The sequence below is a fragment of the Gouania willdenowi genome, chromosome 21, assembly GCF_900634775.1.
Source record: "Gouania willdenowi chromosome 21, fGouWil2.1, whole genome shotgun sequence".
Taxonomy (NCBI): Eukaryota; Metazoa; Chordata; class Actinopteri; order Blenniiformes; family Gobiesocidae; genus Gouania; species Gouania willdenowi.
This window is the reverse complement of record NC_041064.1, coordinates 29,782,381-29,807,957: the sequence shown is the minus strand read 5'-3', so window position 1 is coordinate 29,807,957 and position 25,577 is coordinate 29,782,381. Positions and strand designations below refer to the sequence as shown.

General features: G+C 39.0%; 1 protein-coding gene across 1 annotated transcript in view; it reads left to right on the top strand.

The window, feature by feature from the left end:
* The window catches only part of mcm3ap (minichromosome maintenance complex component 3 associated protein), a 37,391-nt gene extending 12,270 nt beyond the window's left edge, over positions 1–25,121 (top strand). The window contains exons 9-28 of the mRNA XM_028435875.1: positions 241–403; positions 510–667; positions 3,030–3,253; positions 3,385–3,644; positions 4,860–4,960; positions 5,030–5,161; positions 5,309–5,422; positions 5,614–5,766; positions 7,461–7,658; positions 7,753–7,821; positions 7,901–8,035; positions 12,013–12,166; positions 13,534–13,798; positions 15,780–15,877; positions 16,786–17,176; positions 19,258–19,530; positions 19,606–19,729; positions 21,358–21,552; positions 24,337–24,487; positions 24,608–25,121. Coding sequence (XP_028291676.1) covers positions 241–403; positions 510–667; positions 3,030–3,253; positions 3,385–3,644; positions 4,860–4,960; positions 5,030–5,161; positions 5,309–5,422; positions 5,614–5,766; positions 7,461–7,658; positions 7,753–7,821; positions 7,901–8,035; positions 12,013–12,166; positions 13,534–13,798; positions 15,780–15,877; positions 16,786–17,176; positions 19,258–19,530; positions 19,606–19,729; positions 21,358–21,552; positions 24,337–24,487; positions 24,608–24,775 — 3,526 coding nt within the window. The 3' untranslated portion in view covers positions 24,776–25,121. The remainder of the gene's footprint in view (positions 1–240; positions 404–509; positions 668–3,029; positions 3,254–3,384; positions 3,645–4,859; positions 4,961–5,029; positions 5,162–5,308; positions 5,423–5,613; positions 5,767–7,460; positions 7,659–7,752; positions 7,822–7,900; positions 8,036–12,012; positions 12,167–13,533; positions 13,799–15,779; positions 15,878–16,785; positions 17,177–19,257; positions 19,531–19,605; positions 19,730–21,357; positions 21,553–24,336; positions 24,488–24,607) is intronic.
* Positions 25,122–25,577: the final 456 nt, after the last annotated feature.

Here is a 25,577-nt window from a genome sequence, read left to right as displayed (position 1 = left end):
AACTAATCATGCAATGTTCAGTGCCTATTCTTTTGATATGAGAGGAAAAAGTTGTGGCGTAAGTAATAGGTATCCAAAGATAATACTCAAGCACTATTTTTGAGTGTTTAAAGTGCAGTAAAGTCACATAATTAGAGAATAGAGTCACTGAAGTGGGCACATTGTATGCTTTTCTTTGCCTATTTGTTGCAGCAGTATGATTGTTAAAAAACTGCCTTCTTGCACACTCTTTTCTTACAGGGAGGTGCAGCAATTCCGGGAGGAGATTCGTAATTCCCCTGAGGTGAAGTTTGCAGTGAACGTGTTTGCTGCCGTCAACAGCAATAACTTTGTGCGCTTCTTCAAACTGGTTAAAGGAGCCCCTTACCTAGCCAGCTGTCTCCTGCACAGATACTTCAATCAGGTGAGAAAAGCCACACACACACACACACACCATTGGATGGTAAGTTGCCAATGCAGGTTTTCTACTCATTCTTTTGGCTTTTAAACATCTGTTCATGTGCCTGCAGGTCCGAGCTAAGGCGCTGAAGACCCTCAACATGGCGCACACTGTGGGCCCTCGATCCACTGGGTTTCCCATCGAGGACATGGTTCGAATGTTAATGTTTAAAAATGTTTCAGAAGCAAACCACTTTGTCCAGCTGTATGGCCTGAATTCAAATGATAGGTAAGAGTGGCTTTTTTAGTTGATTTGTTATGTAATAAATACTAAACCAGTTGACATTTCACCACTCTGTTGTATTCACTCACCTATTTAAATCATTTAACACCGTATTTCAAACACTTCCATGTCCACAGGTGCATAAAGTCATTACCTGCTTCTTCAAACATTAGTAAACAATGTGGTCTCTCTCATAGGGCTGGGCAATATGGACCAAAACTCATATCCAGATATGTTTTTTCAAAATGGCGATAAGCGGTATAAATCTATAATTTTAACTCAATAAAGTCTTACCAGAAAAACTATTCTGGGTTCGATTTGCTGACGAAAAATGCCATGCAGGCACATTTATTAACAACCAGCTGCACAATATGTGCCACTTTTGGCTTTTTCTACATTAAGGGACAGTACGTGTGAGTGAGTTCTGTAGTGTGGCTTGTGTAGGGGAAGGTCTCGGCTAGGACACACTCAATAATCCATCTAAATGTGCTTTTCCTGCTGTTCTGAGAGGTAGTGAAAGACATCTTATTTATTAAAGGCTCAGTAATTGTGATTAATTGTATTTGAAGTTTAGTAATTGAGAACCTAATTGTAACTGACTTACAAGGGAAAAATAATAATTGTAATTGGAAAAAATTCCAGTCACCGTAATCATATTTGAGTTGTAATTGAACATGTATAATTAAAGACGTACCGTAATTGTAATTGAAAAAATGTAATTGACCCCAACCCTGCTGACCACTAGCCCACTGCCTCCACATGTTTCCACAAGTTTGCTGCTACTGGCCTCGAGAATTGGAAATATGTCTCTGGAATTGCAAATTTTGCTTTTTCATTTTGTGGTTGGCATGGAAACGATCCTCCTTGTCTTATTCAATTGTGTTAAATTTACTGAAAACGTCATTAAGTGTGTAGGGTGTTTTTCAGGATTGTGGCTCTTAGTTTCAATGAAAAGAACTTTTAAAGCTGCAGTTTGTAGATTCTGTGAAACTGGTATGGAAACAATCACGCTCGCCCCTCCCCACCTTGTCTCGAACATCAATTAGTTCCGGTTTAGTTCCATTGTTCCTTAAATCCTTCATTGCACCTTTAATTTACAGGACTTAAATGTGCTTTGCCTTTTGTCGAGCCAGTTGCAATGCCCAAAACAACTTGGTTTGTAGAAAGATCTCTGATTCGCTGAAAAAAAGCATCCCACTCATTGTTTTCTAAAGCATGATTACAGAGCCAAGAGAAGGTGTAGTGGTCCGATGTCCTCTCAGAACACTTTGAATTACAATATGTTGAAAAGTCAGTATGGGTTTTTGACCAAATGACGCCAAATATAACTCTCCTACTGCAGCTTTAATGCCTCGGCTTCTCAAGAGATTCTTTGACATCTTCATGCTCCCAATTTGGTTGAAACACTAATTCATAAATATATATATATATATATTTCAGCATGGCTCAGCAACATGGCCTAAAAAGTCATGGATAAGGGATTTGGGTGTTGAACCACTTGACTGGCCTTTACAGAGGTCTTTCCTCAACACTTTAGGGTTAAACTAGACTAGAAACAATAAGTCAAAGCTTTTTGTCCAGCTTTTAGGTCTTTCCACAAGTTCACATTTGCATTTTGTTTCCACACACTCCCATACATTTGGAAAGGTTTCCTTAAAGTGTTTTAGCGCTCAAAGCTGCAAATCGTGACTTGACATAAAAGACCAACCCTATTGATAAAGAATTTGAATCACTTAAATAGTAACTAAACTTCAAAACCACTTTTTTTCTGCTGAATACAAATGTATTTGGGTATGAAGTAGTGCTGCTGATTGATCTTGGTCCAACTCTCAACATTTTAGTCAAAGTATTTAAATTTGGCATATTTTGTTTTGAAATGTCAGAGTGACTGCCCTTTATGGGTTGAAACCTGGCTATTACAATTTATTTTTGCTATTGGCTGAGAACAAGATCATGTGACGTTTTGGGACCATCTTGCCTCACAAACAAGCACCGTTAGCCCCTTTTGTCAAGTCGAGCACCTGTGGGCTCTATAATCTGTGCTGAGTAGGTTGGATTGAGAGAAGAGTAAGAGTATATATATATATATATATATATATATATATATATATATATATATATATATATGGAGTATTGAAAAGCTAGTTAACATAGCATAGATTGTTCTTTGAAGATTTTATAATATAGAATTTTTGAATTTCCCTCCAAGTGGCAGGTCAGGAGAAAGCAGGGGTTTAGTTACTCTTTAAGTTTATACCCATGTGAATGAAGACAAGTGTGGACCTAGAAATGTAGTATATGCAGTATCTACCTGTGTGAAGAAAAAAAACAAGCTAATCTGTAGAATAATCCAACATGTTGTTTGCAGTTTGGTGGAGCTGAGTCGTGTGGCCTATCAGGAGCCAGAGCTGCCCCCGCCCCAGAGCAAGTCTGAGGTCATCCTTGTGAAGAAGATGGTGCTGGTTGGGGAGGTGGTGAATGGAGGGCCCCTCCCCATCGCCCCCAACCACGTCCCAGTCTGCAGCTTTGACTCTCAGAACAAGTATCGTGGAGAGAGCTCATTGGCTGAACCTGCCTCAGCTCAGTTTATTGGTAAATAGTTAAATGTCATCCACAAAAAGTTTGAATAACCACTGCATGTGTTTGTTTAAAATGAGCGTAATGACTTTCTCTAAAAGCAGAGCCCTTTTGTTAAACTGAACAAACACTGTCCTCTGTTGTAGCTGCTGCTGAAAGGGTGGAGACCAAAGAGGCCACCGTCATGGAGCAGCTGAGTCCGGTTGTGCCCGTCAAACCTCTGATTGCTTCCACCGTGTTTCCTCTACCTCCAGCTGTTCCTCAGGAGATCAGAGAGCCCTCTGTACCCCATCAGCCCCCTGCACCGTTGGCTGACCCCCAGCAGCTGTTCCAGCCAATATTCCCACCTGAGCCAGCCAAAGCCCCCTCACCGCCTCCACAACCTCAGCCCCTTTACAGTGACGAGGTGAGAAGGAGCAGCTCCGTCAGAAACTACTGCATTAACCCGACACCTTTTTCACTCATCAAAACAATTTTTAATGAAATCTTTGTTGACTTGGTAGACACAAAAACTTTTGAGAGAATCCTCACATATTGCCTAGTGAAGTCCTTCGAGAAAAACATCACAAACACAATTGTGTGTTTTATCCATCACTAATGTGCCAATTATTTTGGGTCATCTCTGTAGTTACTCCAGCAACTTATATGAACTCACTTTGGAAATCTGGGTGGCGCTTAATGCCAGATTCCAATTTGGTCAAATCTAACTGAGACCAGTGGTTCTCAAACTTCTCAGCCTGTGACCCCTAAATAAAGGTGTCAAAGACCGGGGGACCCCCACTGTAGCTGAAGATGGTTGAACACAGACATGAACATAATGTGAAGAGAGGGCCATCTGTAAGGGGGAATATAGGGGAGAGCTTTTTGAATAATATCCACTGTTATCCAGGGAGTTTATTATTATTTGTGCCATAGTAGATAGTCATCTTAAAGATGTAAATCCTAGTTTAAAAAAAAGGTGGAAAAGGTGGTGAAATGGGATTTTAAAAACCCCAGAAATTGGTCAAAAGCTGCAAATTATAGTGGCCAAAAACTGACTGACTTTTAAAAAAGCTCCAAGTGTCAATAATAGCTTAAATGGGGGTAGTGGGGGTTGGGGTAATGTAATTTAAAAAGTAAGAATAATTAGTTTAAACTGCCACATAATGGGCATGGCAAACCATGAATGTGGTTAAATTGGCAAGTATAAACATGAAATACGGTGGAAAAAAGTAGCGGAAAGGGTTTAAAAGTGCTGAAAATGTCTTGAAAGTGGAAAAAATTTGCAGAAAACCATTGAAATTTGATGGAGAAGTGGCAGAAATGCATTAAAAGAGGCAAAATTATGATGAAAATAGGTCAAAATATGGCAAGTTTGGTGTAGTTGCAGAAAAAGGGTAAAAATAACAAAAGTTGTCTGAAATTGTTAAAAAAAAAATCTTACTTTTTTGGAGGCATCTGGCAACCCCCTCTCAGTATCTCGCGACCCCAAGGTTGAGAACCCCTTTTTCTAGCCAAATGTTTATACTCTTGAGGGCAGAGGCATTAAATCGGCAAAATATAAAACAGTCGCAATTAGGTTGTATAATAGCTGTTTGCCAGTTTTTCTGTATAATGAATTGTGATTGTGTTCACCCTGCAGGAGATCACTGCTGAGCTGGACAGTGTGATAATGGAGGTGGTTGATGCAACAGTTAGGGCAGTGGCTGATGCTGGAGTAAGCTACACTGAAGCAGCTTTGGCGTAAGTCTCTCAGATGGAATGAGTTTGTACTTGAATTTTGTGTCATCATCACTGGTGTTTCATGTGCAGGGAGAGCAGCGCACAGGTGGAGTCCATAGTGGGGGATGTTTTAGAACGGATGCTGCAGGAAATGTCGTCCACAGAAATAAAGCTAGAACAAGAGCGTCAGGCTGAACAGAAACGCAAACAGGAAGAGGCCAGGTTGGTCTGTTTGGTTATTTCACTACATCTACCAGATTCTTTACCAGTTATTCTACATATTTAACTTTTCCCCCTCCCTTCCATCATGCTTAATATACACTGCTACAACTTAAAATTCTTTTTTTGGTTCATTTCTGTCCATGCTAGGAGGAAGAAGGAGCATGAGGACTTCCTGAGAGAATTCAGCTTCTCTCTTACCAAACAGATTGTCTATGAAGTGGTAGATGAGAGCATACAGAAGACAGCAGCTGGGGAAATCCAGTAAAGTTTTGATTTTATTTTGTATTTTTATTTGTATTAACCTTTATGAAAAAAATCCTAGATTTGTTTCCTCCATTGATCAAATATGGCATGTGTTTCATATTAATCAATATATGCATTGGATAACCTCTAGAGTTCAATTGTGCATTTCACGTTTTCTACTGATTCCTCTTTCTGCTGATTTGTTTTAGGGCGGCACTAAATGAGAAAGCAGAGCATCTGGCTAAATGCACAGAGTGGGTCTGCTCCAGTTTAATCGAGGAGACTCTGAATGCAGACATTGCTGTGTTGGTGGAAGACATTTTGGAAAATGAGCTGCAGCTTATTCAAAAGTACATCAAAAGGTAAACAAAGTTGTGCCTACAATTAGGGATGCACCGGAATAAAAATTATTGGCCGAAAATGAGAAAACCAAGGCCGAAACACCGACATAAATATTATGCTAATTATTAGTTCCATTGCATTTATGGCTCTGATTTTTAAAATTAAAACTTTGCAATTGTATAAATGAATATTAATGCTTCAAAAAATAAATCAATTAAAACCAGAAAATATTTATTTAGCTCTGACATTCCAACAATGCACAATATAAAATAAAAATAATAAAAGATTAACTTGACCCACTCATACATGAAATAATATTGCACAGGCTTATAACTGGCTGTGCTGCTGAAAGAGAGTCAAATTAAATATGTTCTCACATTCTGAAATAAAGGTTGGTAAACCAGGTGCATACTGGGTTCACGATACGATTCTCTCACGATTTATTTTACAAAATGGGACTGTAGACAAATAATGATTGAAAAATATCCCTTAATTTTTTTTGGGTAAAAAACTAGACAATACTGTACTATATTCCTTCTATTTTTCATTGTCAAAAGAATCCCTTGATAAACTATTCAGAACAATCCAATTTAACTAAAAATAAATCTTGAATTAATTAAATAAAGGAATAATACAAATGAAGAAGAAGCCTATTAATTTAAATTTGGGTTCTATAGTAAACAATGTAAAACTGCATAATAGTTCTTTTTCTTTTTAAAAGTGCAACTGAAAATGTTTTTTGTGCCTTAAAAATTGGACTTTGAAAAAAAACCAGTCTGCATTGTATTTACGTCAGATATTTGTTTGGACCAGCAGGGGGCGCTGGTAACCCAGTGGTCGGTTGGCATGCAGCTAATCTGTGCAGTGAAGAAGAGATGCTATGCTAGCAGACAGAGCTAATAGAAAAACGTGACTTTTACAAATATTCACATAATATTATATATTTTTTCGGTGCTAAAGGGGTAAGTAAATATTTATGAACATGTTTAAGAGTAGAAGGCGGCCAGAAAGAAAGTATTAGCAGATTCCGTCGCCTTCAGCATTTGGACAAGAGAAGGATTAATATATAGCACCCTCTGCTGTTTAAAAAAAGTACTGAGTCAATTTTCAGAAAATTGATATCAACCGTGATACCTATGAATCGATTTTTAACTGCCTTACGATTAATCGTTACATCCCTAATTGCGGCGCAAATAGGTGCACGTGTAGACGTGGTTGAGACCGCCCTATTTAAATGAACATTTTACTCATTCAACGTGGAGAGGTGAGTGCACAGAAGCACAAAATGACATTTGAAGAAGTTAAATTGGAGTCAGGTGGACTTCTCTGTCTGCTGCACAAACATTTAATAATGTAGAAAACAAAATAAACAAATAGAAATGCTGTTTAATAGACTTTAAAACGTTAGTGCTCAGATGAAAAACAGTCGCTCTGTGAGTCCGTGGATAAGTTGGTCTTTTTCCAGACAAGCCTGCGCACTGACCGCAGCGTTTGCTACTCGCACCATCCTGTTTCGGTGAGAAAAGAGTTTTGGCCGAAAACCAAAAAAGCACTTTTGGGCCATTTTCAGTGGCTGGAATAAAATAGAATTATTAGAGAGCTGATATCTGATTATGAGGCACCAAGCAAGGTCATCGTGTCAAGTCAACATGAAAATGAATACACAGCGCTTTACCTACCATCCTCTTTCTTTATTTCTCCTTGGTTTTATCAGATGGCGAGATGTGGTGACGGTCCGACGTCAGCTGAAGAGACAGATGCGAGGGTTTCCTGCAGCCCCCTGCTGTGTTGACCCTCGCTTCAAGCTCAAGGCTCTGGCTCCCAGCGCTCCTGCTCAGCCCTCTTTGGTTGATCTGACTCGGGGATTTGTTGATCTGGGACATGCCGGCAAGTTGGCTGTGTCTAGCACCAGGTACGTCTCATGCATCGAGTATTTGATCTGTGGAAGAAAAAAATTCTGTCTTCAATGTTCCAACAATGAAAACCTTTTTTTGTGTGTTACAAAGGTTGTTAAAGATGAGACAAGAGGTCATCCACCAAATGAGAGTCCACTACTACTATCAACAGCTGCTAGAGTAAGTCCTGACAGTGTTTCAGGTTTAGGTGTACTGTATGTCAAGCAGCAGCTTTTTCACACCTTCTTTTTATTCTCAGTGATTTAGTGTGGGCGCCCCTGGATCTACCTGCGCAGGTGATGGAAAATATACCCGACCATCAGGATCGAATTTTTTGGAAAGCTGTCCTTCTCCTACCCAGTGACCACCAGAGTGTAACTGGTCCAGCAGATAGGTGAGCAGCAGGCACCAGTTAGCCTGTGTAGTGTAGCAGTAGGCTGGTTCATCTTTCTTTCGTTTTCTATGTATAATCGCTGTTAAGGGTGTAAGAAAATATATATTTGACAATATATTGCAATATTTCACTGCGCAATTATCGTATCGATCCAATAAATGTCCAAATCGATTCTTTTAATCATTTTTTTTAACGAAAACTTTTTTGAAAAAAATAATTCAACAGTTTTCTAAAAATACCTCTTATTTTTATATTTGTACCTCAATTACAGTTGGTTACCATTTACTTGTTCTCGCAAATTTTAAAATAATGAAATATATTGTATTTCATACCATTTTGTACTCGTAAAGGTGAAATTTGTAATTATTAGTATTGGAAATGTATCTCATTGTTTAGTATTAGTATTACTTCTTAATTACTCAGTGTTTGGTGCATGATAAGAGTACATGAACAAAAGCATACAAGAAAATAAAAATATATGTTTAACTAATATAAATAATCAACTTTAGAGCAGGGGTGAGCAATTGTTTTTTACATGAGAACAAGAAAATATTATGGAGGGCTGGACCAAAACTGAACTGAAATCTGCATAACATTAATTATGTATCTTTATATAAAGCAGTAAATAGCATTGTTTTGATAAGCTTGAAAGACTGGTACGAGTATATGTTACAATTGAGCAATAAAAGAGGTTGTCTTAGAAAAAAATGACATTTATTCACTAAAACTTCCCAAAACAATGGTTAACAAAATGTGAACATTTGTACAGTTTTTGATTCATTTTATTAGTGACCATTTTCAGCCACATTCAGTATGACATTGTATGACATCATATTTGAACAAAATGATGCCTACATTTGTTGGTTAGTCACATTCATACTCATTCTGTGTTTTTTCCAGTTCTTTTGTCTTATTTAGTGAGAGAAATCTAGTCTCCGTTGGTCTTTAACAAGTGCATCAAAGTGAGGTTGAATGTCTGAGGTGGAGATGCAAAGCACAGCTGACAGATGATCATCAGTGAGAGAGGATCTGTACCTGGACTTGTTAAACTTCATCACTGAGAATGTTTGCTCACATATGTAGGTAGAGCCAAAGAGCACAAAAATCTTCTGAGCACGTCTCCTCATGTTTGGAAACTTCTCTTGCTTAAGAGCAGAGTAGAAATCCAGCAGTGGTTGTGAGTTGAAGTGCATCAGACTGCAGGTCAGTGAGTTCCAGCTGGACATCACTTGTTGTATCATCCACATTGCAGGTAAATGGTGAGGAAATCAAGTGCATCTCACTCTCCATTGTTCTGAGATCTTCAAATCACCTCGAAAATTCGCCATGCAGTGCTCCTAACATAGATGAGTACCTGCGGAGGTGATCATCTAATGGTGTGACTTTTTTCAGGGTTTGCATGTGAGTCAGATTGCTCTCCAGTTGCCTTGAAAGAAACTGTAACTTGGCCATGAAAGCCTTTATCAGGTTGTGCATTTCATGGACGAAAAGGCCCTTGACTTGCAGTTTGGTGTTCAGTGCAGTCACATCAACAGCAAATGCAAAATCTGTCATCCATTTCTCATCTGAGAGCTCTGGGATGTCTTTGCCTTTCTTCTCACAAAACTCTCGGATCTCTGCTTTCAGATTCCAGACTCTTTTTAGCACTTTGCCCAGGCTGAGCCATTGGATAGCTGTGTGATAGCTGATGTCACCATGTTCATGCTCCTCTAAAAGTGCAACAAACTGCCTGTGATTCAAAGCTCATGCCCTGATGAAGTTCACTATTTTAGTTAAAACATTAATCACATGGTCAATTTTAAGCACTGACTTGCACAACACATGCTGATGTAAAATACAATGCAAAAATACCACTTTCTGATCTGCATTGATTTCACTCACTTTATCTTGCATACGTTTCAACAGCCCAACATTTATTCTTGTTAGATTTGGACAACCATGCGTTGTAAGACCCATCAGTCTGTCCCATTTCAGTCCCAGTGTGTCCATGCATGCATTTACCTCCGTGAAAAGATTGCTCCCTGTCGTTGTCCCTTTTATTGAGCGCATTGCTGCCAGCTCCTCCGTAATCCTAAAATCCGTTATCCCACGAACAAATACAAGTATCTGGGCTGTGTCACGGACATCACAGCTCTTGTCCAAAGCCAAGGAGAACAAGTCAGAATTTGCAACTTCACATTGCAGATGAAACTCCAAATTTCCTGCAATGTCCTCGATCCTTCTTGTCACTGTGCACCTGGACAGCGGGACTTCTTCAAATGCTTCTTTTTTTTTATCAGGATAAATCAGCGCTTACAAAATCTCCCTACCAAATCTTCCGATATCCGCGCCATTTCACCATCATTCAAGTTATTATATTTCTCTGAATGTTTCGTCTCGTAATGTCGACTCAAATTGTAATCCTTGAACACAGCAATCTGGTCCCCGCAAACCAAACACACCGCTTTACCTCTGACTTCGTTAAATAAATACTTGGCAGTTCATATCTTGTTGAAAACCCTGCATTCAGCTTCTACCTTTCTTATTTTAGTCGACATTAAATTAGGTGCATGTGTGCGCAGGCTCGGTTCAAAACAACCGGTGGACTGCTGAGGCGATGGTGCACGGGGAGCGGACAGAGCGGTATCTCAGTCTGGATCCAGTAAAAAGTGACCATAAGCTGTAAATGAACTGATATGCAGTGGGCTTATAGTACTTCATATTGAAATTGTGTTTGTGAACATGTGGGCCGCTGTGCCAGTTTTACTAAACTTTATAGCTACTGATACAGGCTCTCAGTTGAAATAGGTAAATTGTGTGTCAAAATAAAGTGGTCGCTCTCCATGGTGCTGAAGCACTGATTTGTTCCACTACTGCTTACGTACCAATGCGCAACGTAAAAAAGCAAAAGCTTCAAAATAAAAGCAATGCACATTCAATCCACCCATGACATAAAATAAGAAAATGTATTTATTTTGTAATTTCTTATGAACCTTACGCGGGATGGTCAGAGTCAACCATAGGGCCGCATGTGGCCCGCGGGCCGTAAAATGCCCAGGTCTGCCAAAGAGGATAAAATACAATAAATAGGAACTGATTCCCTGTATTCCGTATATTTGTATGCATTTTCTGGATGACGTCACTGGTGTTTTATGAGATTGGATGCGATCCCTTCCTTTGTATGTATATCATTTGTAAATATTGTTTGTACATTGTAAATATCTCTGTAAATAAAAAAAAATTAAATAAAAGGTAGTGGGGAAAACAAAACAAAAAAGTGTTCCCTCCTTTGGCTCCTATAGCTGGTAACAGTGCCTGCACAGTGGATCTCCTATTGCTTTACCATCTCTTTTTTGTTTAAAGCCAAAATAGTTCCAAATTAGTGAAGCTACTGACGACGACGCCACGGCAGACTCGCCGCTCGGGCCCGGTGCTTCTGCCATGTGTTGTCTCGTGTTTGTGACTGTAAGACAGAACTTTAGCTTGATGTTTGTTTTGAAGCGAGTTTTTATCGAAGCAAAGCTGTCTTCATGGAGTTAGTTCTTGCCGGCGGAAGCACACCAATAGCCAATCAGCTACAGACGGGTGGACCCAGCGTGTGCGGAAACAGCCTATCATATATCCGGACGTCACCAGTAACAGGCAAACAGCCAATTATTCAGCAGCTCTGGAGTTTGGTTGCAGTAGTTGCCATGTTGGTTTGTTTTCAAGTGAGTAGCGTGCAGTGAGAAGAGTAGAGGCAGCTGCTATGTAGCGGAAACTGGCACCGGTAGCATCGTAATCCGCAGTAGTACCGTCGTGTAGAATTTCTAGTATAGTAGGAACCTTTACCCGCTGGGTATCGTGCAACTATAGTTTTATTATTATTTTTGATCCAGTGCTCGTCTGAGAGCTTGTAATCACATACTTGCCTTTTCACCTTCTGAATTGATCATACAAAGCATTTCATCTGAACTGGATATTTAGCACTAATGGTTGAGCACTCCATTGTTCTTCAGGATTCTGTCGGACTGGCTGGAGGTGAAGTTTGGAGGTGACCAGGGCTGTGAGATGAGGGAGGAGCAGGCATATGGTACTCTGCAGACACTGTGTGTCATCAACACCCTGCAGGAGCACAAGCAGCGCACACACAAAGTGCACATCACCATCAAGGTGAGACCATTTTGAAGTGCTGCAATTCACAGCTTCAGTTGGACCACTATCCACTTTTACCTGTTTATTATTAGGGCTGTCAACTTTGGTCGTTTAGTCGACCAAGATTTTCATTGGTCGACCAGCAATGGTATCAGTTTCAATATCGTAAAAATAAAAAATGCAATTCACTTATATAGGATTAAATATCAATATAATGTATTTAATGCCTAAACATGATTCTATGTCCAGCAACTGCTCTGTGCGAGTGCGTGCTGTGCTGCAAAAAAAAGTGTTGCGCTTCATCTGTCAGTGCGCTGTCCTCAGACCAGATCAGATCAGACCAGAGCAGAGAGGGAACAAATTAAGACAGACTTGAAACAAGCATCAACTGTTAAAACAATCATTTTTCTACTCAACAACATGGGTTATCCTTATATTGGATACGTGGATTATGTATATTGATCCACTGCTGTCTCCAGGAGGTGCACTGCGCACCTGTGTTTGACATGCGTTTGTTTCCCCGTGCGCTGATCTGATGTTGACATCAACAGTTTATTAATAAAAGCAGGCTTACCAGTAAAACTAACGTAAATACTGTATGTCAATTGTATAAGGAAAAAATAGGTTTTAATTGGTTTCAGGTCGGGCTCTGATATAGATTACTAATGTCTGTTGGACCTGTAGGTCACCTGAAATGTTTATTAATAATAAAATGTAAACATTTATATTCAATTTATATTTGTATTTTTTTATTTATATTTAACTCATTGAGTGCCATTCACGTCTATAGACGTGAATTTTATTTGGGGTTGTTGGAGACAGTGTTACGAAGCTCTCCGGTGAATATCTAACTTATACAATGATGTAGTGACCAACTGGTGACATGTAGGTGGCAGCAGTGCACCTTTGGATGAGAGATCACCATTATAGGCAGAGCTCAGAGGAAGAGGAAAGGAGTTAACGAGATAGAAAATAGAGCTACGAGAGTTGATGCTGAAGCTCAAAGCAGCTCACAGCAGCGCACACCCGACCAGAACATTTGTGGAACACAGTGGACTATTGGACAGTGTGGCGATGGTGACATAAAATGATAAAAAAAACGGGGCAAGCAGTGACCCTCGGCATGTCCGGGATGAGGAGGAAGTTGCGTGTGTGGGAACTAACAGGGGGAGAGACTTGGAGGACAGCCAAAATACAGTAAGAAATCCATTAAACTCTGACCTAGATAGCAAAATAATAATAATGTTGCCATCAATAGCCCGGCCATCACCCTCTCCAGACTTGTTTGAAATTATTTTTGTTTTTTTATTTTTGACTAGTGCCTCCAGTTTATGGGAAGTTGTTTGGCTCCGGGTGCATATTTGTGATTCCTTCCTGTCTCATAGGCATCCCGTGGCCCGCTGACACAGGACTGTCTGTCTAAGATGGAGGAGCATGGTGAGCTGCAGGGTTCCAGAGCCCTCATCATGCTGCTTCCTGCGCTGCCAGCTGCAGAGGCCGGGCAGGAGGAGCAGGACATCCCTCTGCTGTCTGCTCTGCTTCAGCTCAAACAGCTGCAGCAGGTCAGCAGCTGGTACTGCCCTCTGCCACTCGTCCTCTTTGTACCTGAGACACACCCAGGAGCTGCTGATACCCGCAAATATGAAGAGGGTAAATATTTAGCCCTAAAACACTGATTTTCAATTTCGCTATGGTACAGTATGTTTTAAAGGTGCAGTCTGCAATTTTGGAAAGCTACCAAGATATCCGATAGTTATCTTGAATGCGTACCTAGTATAAAGATAACAAATCCTCCGAAGCAAAACAGATTATTAGCAGAAAGATCGCAACCTCTGTATCACTCTTCAGACCCTTTGAATGCCTCATTTGTGCTTGATATTCTGTACCTTTTTCTGATTACATAGTGCAGTGGTTCTCAACCTTTATAAAGGGGAGAGCTTTTTGGGGTCCATCCATAAAGTCTATGAATGTGATGAACTGTTATAACCACTTGTATTTATTTATCTGAGTAATATCCACTGTTATCCAGGAAGTTTATTATTTACACAATAGCATCTAGTCATCTTAAAGATGTAAATCCTTGTTTTAATGTTAAATAAAATGGGCTAAAAGTGACCAAAAATGGTGGTAAAATGGGATTTTAAAAAGCTCAGAAAGTTGCAAATTAACTCACTCAGTGCCATTGACGAGATATCTCGTCATTTCAAATCCAAACGCTCAGTGCCATTGACGAGATAACTCGTCATTTTAATTTTTTCACGGGGATTACTAGAAAACACCCTGGCGGAGGTTCCTCATCAATATCTAAGCTGTGGGGTGTTGTAGTGACAAACTGTGTCCTGAAGATGGTAGCAGTGCACCTTTAGATGAGAGATTAGCCACTGATGCTACCCAGCAAAGCAGGAAGAAGCAGGAAAAGAAGGGAGATTATTGCGCTACAGAGTGATATTGTGACGTATCCAGCAGCTCACAACACCACATACTAACACAGAACATGCATGGACCTGAGTGGATTATTGATAATGTTGTGATTGTGAGATAAAACCATCAACTAACTCGGCCAAACAGGTCATCACTGCGTGTCGGGAGGAGGGGGGGTGTGGAGGTGGGTACAAAATACCCCCAGCCTGTGAGCCAGATAGCAAAATAATAGGTGACACGTAGGAGGTAGCAGCGCACCTTTGGATGAGAGATCATCCATGCTCCGCAGAGCTAAGAGGAAGAGAGGAAATGCGTTTACGAGACAGAAAATGGTGCGACGTACAGAGTTGACGTTCCCAGCAGCGCACACTCCACACTTTTTTTTTTGTTTTATATAAGGAAATGATGTTCAGATTTTTTTGATGAAAGTAGAGGCTTCAATCTTTCAGAATCTGGTGTCAGATTTCAGATAGTCGTAGTAGAAAATATTCTGTGGGTCTTTGAAATCAGTCAAAATGTTCAAAAACGGCTGGCACTGAGGGGGGTAGAAAATCTGAAATGGCTGGCACTGAATGAGTTAAAATGGCCACAAACGAACAGAAAAATTGGTTAAAGGAAAAAAAAAAGGCTCAAAGTGTCCATATTGGAACAATTAGTTTAAACTGGCAAAAAATGGGCAAATCGTGAATGTGGTTGAATTGGCAAGAAAATAAGCATGAAATGATGAAAAGAGGTTAAAATTGAAAAGGTAGGAAAAGTGGTTAAAAGGGTTTATAAGTGCAGAAAAATGTCTTGAAAGTGAAAACGTGAGGAAAAGACATTGAAATTGATGGAGAAGTGGCAGGAATGTTGCAAAAATGCATTAAATGAGCAAAAATATGGCAAGAAAAAGTAACGAAAATTGGTTAAATGATGGCAAGTTTGGTGTAGTTGCAGAAAAAGGGTAAAATGACCAAAAAATGGCTCAAATTGTTAAAAAAAAGTCTTAAATTATTGAAGGCATCTGGTAACCCCCTCCCAGTGTCTTGCGACCCCAATGTTGAGAACCCCTGACATAGTGGATTGAATAATCTCAGAATGGAAGGCACATTTCACCCTTTATAACAAAGTGTCTGTGAACAGGATTGCAGACTTCACTTTTAATTCAAACTGCAGTAAAAATAAAATGAATGTTTCTGAACTGAACCTGATGCCCTCCTTGTTTCTGCAGCTCTGATGCTCAACACACTGATAAATGAAGGTGTGATATCAGAGTACACGTTCTACTTCATCCCAGAGAGCACAAACGACCTGCAGGGATCTAAACAGGTGCAACCAACAAAAATACACACGTCCTCCTGTTAAACAGTAGTATTAGCCAGGGTTGAGGTTAATTACATTTTTCAATTACAATTACATCTTCAATAATCCATGTTCAATTACAACAGTTATGATTACAGTGACTGTCATTTTTTCAATTAAAATTAGAAATATTATTTCCCCTCAAAAGTAAATTACAATTACATTCTCAATTATGAAAGTTTAAACTCAATTAATCACAATTACTGAGCCTTTAATAAATAAGCCCATAAAACTTAATGTTCCTCTTGTGTTAGCTTTCTGTTAGCATCTTTTAAGACAACGGGTCAGTTTTGACCCATGTCTTAAATTAGCTGTAAAACGCACTGAAAAATATTATCTATCATCAAATTTGTTTTGCATCTCTAGGTTACCTTGTTAGGCTTCCTTATCCAAGAAAATATTAGGAGTCATATTTTTGGTGTGGGCGTCTGAGCTTTTTTTTTCCGGTCAGTATAGCCCTAGATTTATTCTTAGTTTTTTAAATGGTAAAATGATCCTGAAGAGAACTGACAGATAGTGGGAAAGGTTGATATGAAACATATTTTAATAATTGTAACTACATTTGTGTCAGCGCTTAGAACTGTAACATGGTTCCACGGGTTTACGTTGAATTAAATTGAATTTGACAGTTTTTATAGAATTTCCATGACAATAACAAAATCAATTATCTGAACTCGATTACAGTTTCTATAGCAACAGATTTTTTCAATTACAATTACAGTTGTAATTGTGTCATAATTGTAATTACTCATCTATTATGCTATTACAATTATAAGTGACCCCAACCCTGGTATTAGCTGTTATTATTTGCAGTGGTCATCTGGAGAAAGTTTTTTTTTTTAAATATCTGTTTTGTTTGTTCTTCTCCTCTATAGCTCAGCCATGCTCTGTGCTGGCTGCTGAGTCGTGCTCCCTCATCTTTCCCGCTGTCGTGCCACACCCTGGACCAGCTCATCGAGGGCGCTCTCAATCAAATGTTCAAACCGTTGGTTTGCTCCAACAGCCACGAGCGTGCTGAGGCCTTCCTCCCTTCCCAGGACCCTGCACCTATCATCCAGCTATTCAATGCGGTCGTGGCCCACATCGCTGACAAAGTGACCTCTGAGGAGCTCTGCAAACTGTCATGGCCACCAGGAGAGTTCTGCCTGCCTGAGACACGAGGGATCGTCCCATACCTGGACTGGAACTCAGCTGAGCAGCTGGCGTGGCTGAAAGAAACTATCCTCACCCTGCAGCTGCCACAGTGGAGTCACTGCTGTATCACAGGTCAGAAGTTTGTTTAGTCTTTTTTTTTTCATGTTATATGTTACATATAATATATGTTAAGGTTTTGTTTATTCAGACAAGTTTTTTCACGAAATGTTATCTAGTTTTTACACCGATTTGATTGGCTATATCCGATCGGCCAATATTTTTGCATTTTATACAATTAATGTGATCGGCTGTAATGTCTTAATTTTCCATCAGATCATTGACGTCATTGTCGTGATGAAACTTTCTGTAGATGCTCCCATTGCAGTGTTTTATCTGTCTCATTTACATCGGAGTTGTTTGCTTTACATGAAATGACTTTATTTCACTCACATTTGTGCACAAAAGTGCAAAATTGTCTTTCTGTTGGAGCGGAGCGGCTGAGCACCGGACTTCTTCCCATGTTTACTGGCTCTGAAAGTGGGGACAGCGTCTGATGTTAGCACCTGTGTGTGTTTGTATGTGTGAGCGCGATTGTTTTGTTTATTCAGCCTGAGCATGTTAAAGGGATCCTTCACTGTTTTTACAAATGTGCCCTAAAACATTTGAAATGTCCTTATTAGAAGATCTATGCCTAACAAAACACATTATTTTGCACCACATTTGTTTTATTAACTTTTAAAACTGGGACCACTTTACCCTGTGCACCGTCATGTTGAAATGACGTCATTGATGACGCCAATCGCCCTTTCAGTCCATTGAGTTCTAAAGGAGGTGAAGAATTCACAGCAGCTTTTTCAATCAAAATGACAACTTGTGCTGATTTGGGTTCCTCTAAAAACCAGTAAAAGTTAAAAAAGTCTATGTAAACCTCTTTTCTTTTTTTTTTTTACCAAATTTTGATAAACAAAAGCTGTGCCCCGAAAAAATATGTGACCGCAGGGGGCGACATTTCCATTTTCAGTTTTCATTAGTTGTCAGTTATAATCATCAGCATTAAAATAAATAAACACTTGAAATATGTCAGTCTGTGTGAAATGAATGTATACATTATACAAATTTCACTTTTTGAATGGAATTCCTGATTTAAATCAACCTTTTCATGATATTCTAATTTTATGACCAGCACCTGTATAATCAATGCTGTGAAAAATGGACTGACTTCCCAAAAAAAAAAGTTGGCTTTGTTTTACTTTATTTCCTGTTTGTCTGATCATGTCCTGGTTGTGGTTGTCTTTCTCTGAAAATTCAAATAAAAGTAGGGAAAAAAAATGGAGCGTTCTAGAGCGGAGGGATGCGCTCCTGTTTACTTTCGCTTTCATATCGGACACTGCTGTTTGTTTCAGGGGGGTGGTGTGCGCTCCACATCCGCTGTGCATGTGGACTATACGCAACACCAGGTTTTGCGATGCCACAGTCAGGAAATATGTCTTTGCTCCACTAATGCTAATGCTGATGGAGGCTTCACGTAGTTCCAGTGTGGTCTGCCTCCGCAGCTTCATCTCAAACTCTCTAGTCTAGTAGTCGACACAGCTGCTGTTCAGGGGCTAAATTAAATGGTTTAGCTCACATTTGCACCTGCAAGTGCTCGGTCTGCATTGCATTTTGAAATGTAGAGCCATGACGCTCTTGTGCGTGCAATGTTTTGTTCAGGTCCTGCGTGGAAATAGCCAACTCTTCCACTCCCTCACAGTCATAAGGATGCATTTAGGTCCCGAAACATGGTACTGTTTGATTTTCCCTGAATCTTTATCAGGGAGTACCAAAGAAAACAACACGACTTTATATGACTGGTGATTGTTTTTTTTAAAAACTCACTGATTGGTCATCCGTGATTGGCCCAAAAATCCTGATCATGTAAAGCCTAATTTTATCTCCTAACGTTTTGACTGTCAACTGCCAGTCTTCCTCAGAGGTGATTGCTTTGATGTATCCCTACGAGTTCTCTCATAAGGAAAGCATCAAAGCATCTACTGATCGCTTTCTTGTGTTCTGATGAGTTGTGAGACTGACAGTCGACATGTCAGGAGATAAAAACTCCTGAAAAAAAAATAGTCTGAATAAAAGAAACCTTAACATACAGAATATGTGCAATGTTGGCCTCATTTTGTATCTCTTGCTTCAGTAACTCTCCTCACTATCTCATCTGTCTTTAGACTCGTGGTCTGAGATCTGCTCTGGCACCTTTCAATACGCCGCTCAGATCCCAGCCTCACATCTTAGTCAGCCTCTTCTGATGTCACGGCTGCAGAACCTTCTGGAGCGAGTCAGATTAAAGACTTTGTACACACAAAGGCCCGTGAAAAGTGGTCAGAGAGACAACAGCGAGGGTTCAGCCTATCAGGAGATGCCATGGGAAGAAGTGGTGATGCTGTTCATAGATCACAAGCTAAAAGACTGGAGGCTGCCCAGAGCCCCAGTCTGTGAAGGTATCAACATTGACCTTTGACTGAGGTCACCTGATGGTGTTGACATTATGTGTCTTTGTTTTCCTGCTTTCTAAGATGCTCTGACGGAGGATGGCGAAATCCTGGTTTACTACATGACAGACTCGCTGAAGGGCTTCACCCCCCCTGAGGAGTGGATTCACACTGTGAACAAGACCCACAGAGAAAAGAAGGAGGAGGAGTACGTTCAAAGTTACTGCTCCATCTTTTCACATAATGTACCTGATATAGGAATGCTGAGTCAGCACGCACATTAGCAACAGACTTTTTTGTTATTATTACTGACTTGGCTCCTTGTGTAAAATCCTTAACATATATGTAAAGCAACAAGTGTAAAGTATTCACATCATATTAGATATTTGTATTTGGCTAATTTAAAGCGTGAGCACTTGTGTTTATATTAAAATACTGTCATTTATGACATGTTGATGTAAAATGTCAAAATCCCATAAACAGCACACTAACATACGTGTACTACGAAGCTGGATAAGTGTATCTCATCAGAGAGCACCTGTACTACGAAGCAGGATATAAACATGTTCACTTAACCCAGGTGATTTCAACCTGGCTACGTGTGCGTTGTTGTGATAGGGGTGGAGATTGCAGCGTCAGACCAATCACAAACATGGATAAACTGTGTAGAACATTTATGTCGCAATTAAAGAATAATTCTTTAAAGATATGAAGAATTAAAATAGATAATAATTCAGACCAAAAACAACACTGTTGTTTCAGAAAAAGCAGGAAGGAAGGGTTGCAGGCAGATTATTGTTGACTGTTAATGCCTAAATTATTGAGATTATACAATATACATTAATGGTAGAATAAAACGACACTTTACTTTCACTTTACTAAGGCACAGACCGTGTCTGTTGCTCTGATACTGCGTTCATACAGCTCAGCCTACATCATAAGGTGCACAATATTTGTATTGTATTACAGGAATGAGGCTCTCTGCATCGCTACATAATACATAAATGAATTAATTTATAGTTTGAAAGCGCTCGACACATGCAGGCTTTACCAGCTGACTAATGTAGGTCACTCCATCTGATAAAAAATGATGTTTCATACAGGATGTCATCGGTAAATGAAGGGATTGCATCAAACATGAAGATTTTCTCTGCTGTCAGATCCACTCAGTGACGTGTTCACAGAATGATCCACCTGTTTTTGGTCAGGTCAGAAGGCGGTGCTTTATGCTCGCTTGAATCTTATCCAGAACTTATCCTACTCCCGACCAGGTTATCTGTTCAGCCTGAATTACCATAGAGACTTACCCTGGTAAGAAGTTAGCCAGCGTCGTAGTACAGGGGACACAGAATAAATCCTGGAAGTTGGCGCAGTAAGGTACAGAACCTAGAGGCCTGTGGCTGAACAACAACATACAAAATCCATTTCATGATATATTGCGGTATTTCATTGCGCAGTTAATTTATCAATCTAAAAAAATGTCCAAATTAATTTTTTTAATCATGTTTTTTAACTTGTGCATAGTATGTAAATGCTAGGTGTCAGTGAATCACATCAGACTTGGTTAAACTACCTTACTCCTCAATGCATTTTAGCTTGGATGTTGATTGCACTTTATTTTCATAAAATGTACTGGGCACTTTTATAGACGTATGTATTTCAGTTTCCACTTAGTTAGGTGGTTTTGAAATGAGCTCCGTTTCAGATCTCTAAATAGTGTGTAATGGATGTCACCTGTCTAAATCATTTAAGGTCTAAAATATCAATTTTTGTTTATACTTGATCGAGTTCTCATCACAGATTCATTCTTTTTTCTTCATTTTTGTATTTTCTTAGGGCAAGTGCAGCTGGTTTTTCCACACCGGCCACTGTCAGCGCTCCCCTCAGACAGAGGCTGTTCCACACTGCAGTGGACCCTGACCATGAGGCACCAGTAACCCAGTTGGACATCTCCTACACTCCCTCACCTCAGGAGCGGCTGGTCCATCGAGTGCTGCACAGCATTGAAGAGGAGAAAGCAGAGAGCAAGAGGTAGAACAGCTGATGGGTTCTAACCTTTAAATTAATTAGGATGACCAATAACATAATTTGACTTCTGGAAAAGAGGACGCCCGGGCCGACCTCTTCATACTCAAAGTACTTTTCATGAATCTACATTGTGACGACAAAATACAGTATAGTAACTAAACAAGTTATTGACCATAAGGTTTAAACAAAGACTTAAACAACATCTAGAATCAGTGGTGACTGAAGTCAATCACATTTATTATGCATTATAAAATTGGTTCCCAACCTTTTTTGGATTGTGACCCCATTTTTAGACTGGGCTACCGGACTCAAAACGCCACTCACTTTGTTCTTCTTTTTCTTTTTCTTGTTGTGCGCACTAGTTAAAATAGCTGCTCCTCTGTTATTCATGAATGGGTCGGGCTGATATTTGGTAGCAATAATCTATGTATGTGTACGCATTGACGCCTGGGCACCATTTTCCATTTGTGGCTCCAAAAGAAAAATAAAAAACAAAAGTCGATTTCTCATTTATTTGCGATTCAAATATTACGACCAATTTATAAATGGGGCCCATTACTCCATACGTGTCACGGGGGCGGCAGGGGGTCCCCATTTTTCAAATGACTACACCTCTGTTAATGCTTGTTAAATTGGGCTGTAATTTCACATGGATATTCTATGAGCGGATGTCAAGAGCCTCTCGAGGACCTTTTTTTACTCAGTGGAACCGAGTCATTTGACTGAATTCTCGGGAACGTGGTACGTGCTATTTGACGCGGAGATGTTCCGCGGGCCCAGCCGTAGTTCATTCAAACTTGTTGTAGCGCAAATTTTATAGTGACCCCAATTACTTTTTGTTTGTTTTGTTTTTTTTACAAGAATTAGTTTTTAATCGTGTTTGTTTTACTATTACAAACACAGACTAGCCAGGATTAGTGTACAAAGTGATGAGATGTGCCAGCTCAGATATTTTCGTACTGTATTTATGTATTTAATTTTTTTTTCTTTATATTTCACTTTATTTAAAATAGATGTAGATATGAGACCGTGTAGTTACAGAATACAATTGTTTAAAACTGTGTTGTTTTAAGTTTAAAAATAATACTTTTTTTTTTTTTTTTTTTTAATTAAAAAATACATTTTTAATCAGTAAATAATTACATAAATTACCAGTCATTTCAGGTGACCTTATTTAAATTCCAGGCGACCCCACATGTGCTTCATGACCCCAAGGTTGAAAAACACTGCATTATAACAATCTGTCTGTGAAAAATGTCATAATCCTTCTTCAAATCTCTCAATCATTAAAACAATGAGAAAAATATCCTCCTAGAAATAGAAAAAAAACAAACTTACAGGCCATTAAATAATCATTAATAAATAACTGAAAGTTTGTATCATAGCGTCCCATGCTGACTGAGCTTTATTCTGTCTGTCGTCTGTGGAGATGGGAGGTGATGAAGTGTAGACCAGATGATGGAAAATTTACTTTAACTTTCTACATTCTAAGTTTCTCTCAGTGACTCCTTCATTTTCAAATCCCGCTCTGAACCTCCATGGAGGTTTTATCATCCTGGAGGATCTTCCTGCTTATCATTTTTTCTCTTTTAAATTCATCTTGGACTTTAGTTTTTTTTAATGATTCTGTCACGGTTGAATAAAATCACTGTAATAACATGATACCGGCTGTGAAGAGCAGCTCCTTTGCTTTACTGAAACTGCTGGAATTTCTCCTATAGAGAAAATATTAACAGAGTTACTGTCATTTAGATGAACGTGTTCCTCTAGATGCGTTCGGGGTCCCTGCAAAACCCAGGCTTTTTGATGAGTTGTTAAAATCCAGCCGGTCAAGACATTTAAAGAGGACATGTCTGGGTAAATCTGGACGTATGCTCACCCTAAATCATTGTTTCTCAAATGGGGGTACGCAGTGGCACTACAGGGGGTACTTGAGAGAGAGAGAAAACAAATGAAAGCATTATAAATATGGGGTTGTATAATGTTTATTATTACTATACTGGGTATTACCAGCAACTCACAAAACGACTACAAAAACACACAAAATAAGAGAAAAATATACTGAAAAATAAAAAAAAAAAAACAGGCAAAAAACAACAAAATACACAAAACGACAGAAAACACACACTAAGAGAGAAAAACATTTACTATTACAGCAACACACAAAATGACAACAAAGACACACAACAAAAGAAATAAAAATACACAAGATCACAACAAAATACACAAAAATAACAGAGAAACAACCAAACAACACCAAAAACACACACACTAAAAGAGAATCATTTAAATAATACCAACAAGACACAAAAACACACGAAATAAAACAAAAGTATACTGAATAATAAATAAGAACAGACAGACAACAACAAAATGGCACTAAAAACACACAAAATGATGATAGAAATGATCTTGATTAGAACATGAACTGAGTCCTGGTCCCACATGAGGAGGGAGATGACCGGAATTGATAAAAATTATAGAAATAAATCTAATCAGGAGGCACTAAATTTACTGTTTCATTCCACTTATTTAAAAATGAGATTCTTTAAAATGTGTGTTATCACTGTTTCATTCCATCATTATGCTCTATTGTTGTTTTTCACAAAATTTTTAGCAAAATGTTCTAGTTGGACAAATGGGGTACTTGGATTCAAAAGTAAGAGAAAAGGGGGTACTTGAGCTAAAAAAGTTTGAGAATCACTGCCCTAAATGAATATTACTTTCATCCACTGCCTGTTTCACACGTCAACGTGTGTGTGTGTGTGTGTGTGCGTGCGTGCGCAGGAGCATGGAGCAGCTTCAGCGCTGGTTGAATGGGAACCCAATGGATCACCTGACCTTGCCGTTATTCCTTCCCTCCTCCACACTACTGTCAATGCCCACAACACCATCACCCACTCCTACGGCTAAAAGCCACCAGCCTCGTCCAAAACACGTATGTATTTCTAAAGTTTGGAATTGCTCCAAAACCTGTTTCTAATGACGCAAGAAAGAATCATCTGGTGTTCTAAAGTCTGCACTGTGAAAAGTCACATGTCCTGTTATTTTGTGTTAGGGATCAGAGCCTGAGGAGATGTCGGAGGAATCATCCAGGCTGAGGAGACCCTCTGCATCACCACAATTCCTAGTACAACAACTGCAGAGGCAGATATTGGCGAGCCAGGAGGAAGAAAGGGCGTGCAGACTGGAACTGAGCAGCCTACTGAGTATAGTTGATGACTGAAGTGTTTTTAAACACCCTGAAACTAAGAACGCTTTTCAAAAGTCGTTTGTGAGGTTTACTCACCATGATACGTGTTTTTTTTCCACTGCTGTTCTGTTCATTGTGTTAAGATTTATAGTTGATATTCTGGGTATACATGAATTTTGTTTCGATAATATTGGAAAGAAACCCATAGTTTTTATTGCACTGTTTATAGTTAACATTTACTTTTTTTTCAGAAGTGAAGGGAAAAGTTTTACCATCCTTTAACAAAATTTCCTGTATTTGTAAAGCTAAGAAGGTTCCAATGTTTTGTAATAATTATTGATAAAATTGTCAATAAAATATTTTAAAGTCTTTTTTCAAACCCCTTTATTTGGTATTTATTTACAAATCAGTCATTTGGATTTTGGTATACACATATAATTAAAAAAAAAAGTTTAAAACTATGAGAAACATTTGCTTTACAGTATTTTCAAAAGCAGATGTTTACATGCATGTGCATTTTTTTTTATATATCTTGACCTGCTTTAACTTTTGGTATCAAGTCATTAAAAAATATTTATCAAAATGAATATTGAAATGTTCTTCAATGAGGTATTTTAAATGAAAATGTTTTAGCCATATACCAAAACCAATTTAAATTGAAAAATGATTCATTTTGATTAATCACAAAGTCTCTAATTTTTTGACTAAATAGTAAAGACACAAATGTACTACACAGTAATATGGCCCAAATACAAAAACGATGACTTCAATCAAAAAAATATATATTTTCAAAGAAAAAAAGTGTGCAAATACAATCATTTGGGTCTCAAATATT